Genomic DNA, 1,284 nt, shown 5'->3' with positions numbered 1-1,284 from the left:
CTCAAAACAATCCATGATGAAGTTAGGAAACAGGAAAAAATTTCAAGTACTGAATCGAAGACAAAAGTAGGAGTTTTGGCAAGAACCATATTTACTGTCCATCGCAAGACCACAGCACCACAGACTACGTTCTTTCAAAAAGCATTTTGCTCCAGCTTTTTGCACTGACTTCGTAAGTGACAACCGTCATGACAGTTTGTAACGCAAAGGATGTGAAAACAGCAGCCTGCGTGTGTCCCCCCCCATTCCCCTCCCCCCGCCATGGTGGTCCCCAGCACCAGGTGGCCTCCAAGAGCTGCCTTCCACCCAGGCAGGGTCTGAGGGAGCGGCCACTGGCTGTGCTCTTAGTGCGGGCAGAGTGGTGCTGGCTCCTCCTTTCTAAATTAAATGCCTCCCCGGATCAGGTAAATTTATCCCAGTAGTTAAGTTAGAAGCACTATGACTTGATACCCACCCAGGAAATGACTTAGTCATCGTTTTCTCAATGTCCCCTGAGAGTTCTGCCCTGCTCTCTTTCTTCTCTATCGTCCTAAGTTGCTGGGCAGTGTGGTAATTACACATATTTTCACATCCTTTTAAAAAAACATAATAGTAAAAAATGCCTGAATGTAAACGGATGCAAAGTCAGACATTAACAAACAAAAAGGTTCAGAGCAGACTTTGGCTTCATTCAGACCAGAAACGCTCTTAAAAAGCATTACAGAGAGTAAGGACAGTGCAGAGAGGAACAACGTGGCTAGAATCTAGTAAATGCATGTGAAATTCTACCATAGAGTTTGTTTTCAATCCACGTGGAGGGGAGGGTTCGAGGGAGGGGAGCGCTATTACAGTCCACCAGGGGCATCTCCTCCTCCGACAGGCCGTCGTCGTACAGCAGGGAATCAGATGGGGTGGACGCGGCCAGGTCCAAGTAGTCCTGGAAGGGAGAGAGGGCTGGTCACCCCTGGCGCAGGCCACTACTAGACACGCCCGCCGCTCCCTGCCCAAGAGCAGAAGCCCCGGCAGAGTCCCACCCCGTGCCTACTGGCCTCTTGTGAGACCTGAGCCCCTCGCCAGGGTGCCAGCACTGAGCTCCTCCAGCCCCTGCCTCGCCTGGCCCTGCTCCGTGGTCCTCATCGCTCCCCCTTCGAAAATCACCTCCTTGGGGGCACAAATGTGCTCCCTCACTGTCCTCGCTCTCTCCCTGCAGCACTGGGGGCACCAGGCCCAGCACTGGAGAATCGGCCTGTTTACAAAACCCAAGGCTCTGAGAGAGCTCGCTGCAGTCCCATGACTCATTGCAGG

At 52.4% G+C, this 1,284-nt stretch overlaps 1 protein-coding gene across 1 annotated transcript in view; it reads right to left on the bottom strand.

Annotated features, from left to right (window-relative positions):
• Positions 1–645: 645 nt before the first annotated feature.
• RET (ret proto-oncogene) overlaps positions 646–1,284 on the bottom strand; it is a 29,099-nt gene continuing 28,460 nt past the window's right edge. Inside the window, exon 18 of the mRNA XM_007451156.1 lies at positions 646–916. Within this exon, the coding sequence (XP_007451218.1) occupies positions 737–916 (180 nt within the window). The 3' untranslated portion in view covers positions 646–736. The remainder of the gene's footprint in view (positions 917–1,284) is intronic.

Source organism: Lipotes vexillifer, unplaced genomic scaffold, assembly GCF_000442215.2.
Source record: "Lipotes vexillifer unplaced genomic scaffold, Lipotes_vexillifer_v1.1 scaffold1309, whole genome shotgun sequence".
In the NCBI taxonomy this organism is placed as follows: Eukaryota; Metazoa; Chordata; class Mammalia; order Artiodactyla; family Lipotidae; genus Lipotes; species Lipotes vexillifer.
Note: the sequence above shows the minus strand (reverse complement) of the source record. Positions and strands in the feature narration are given on the sequence as shown.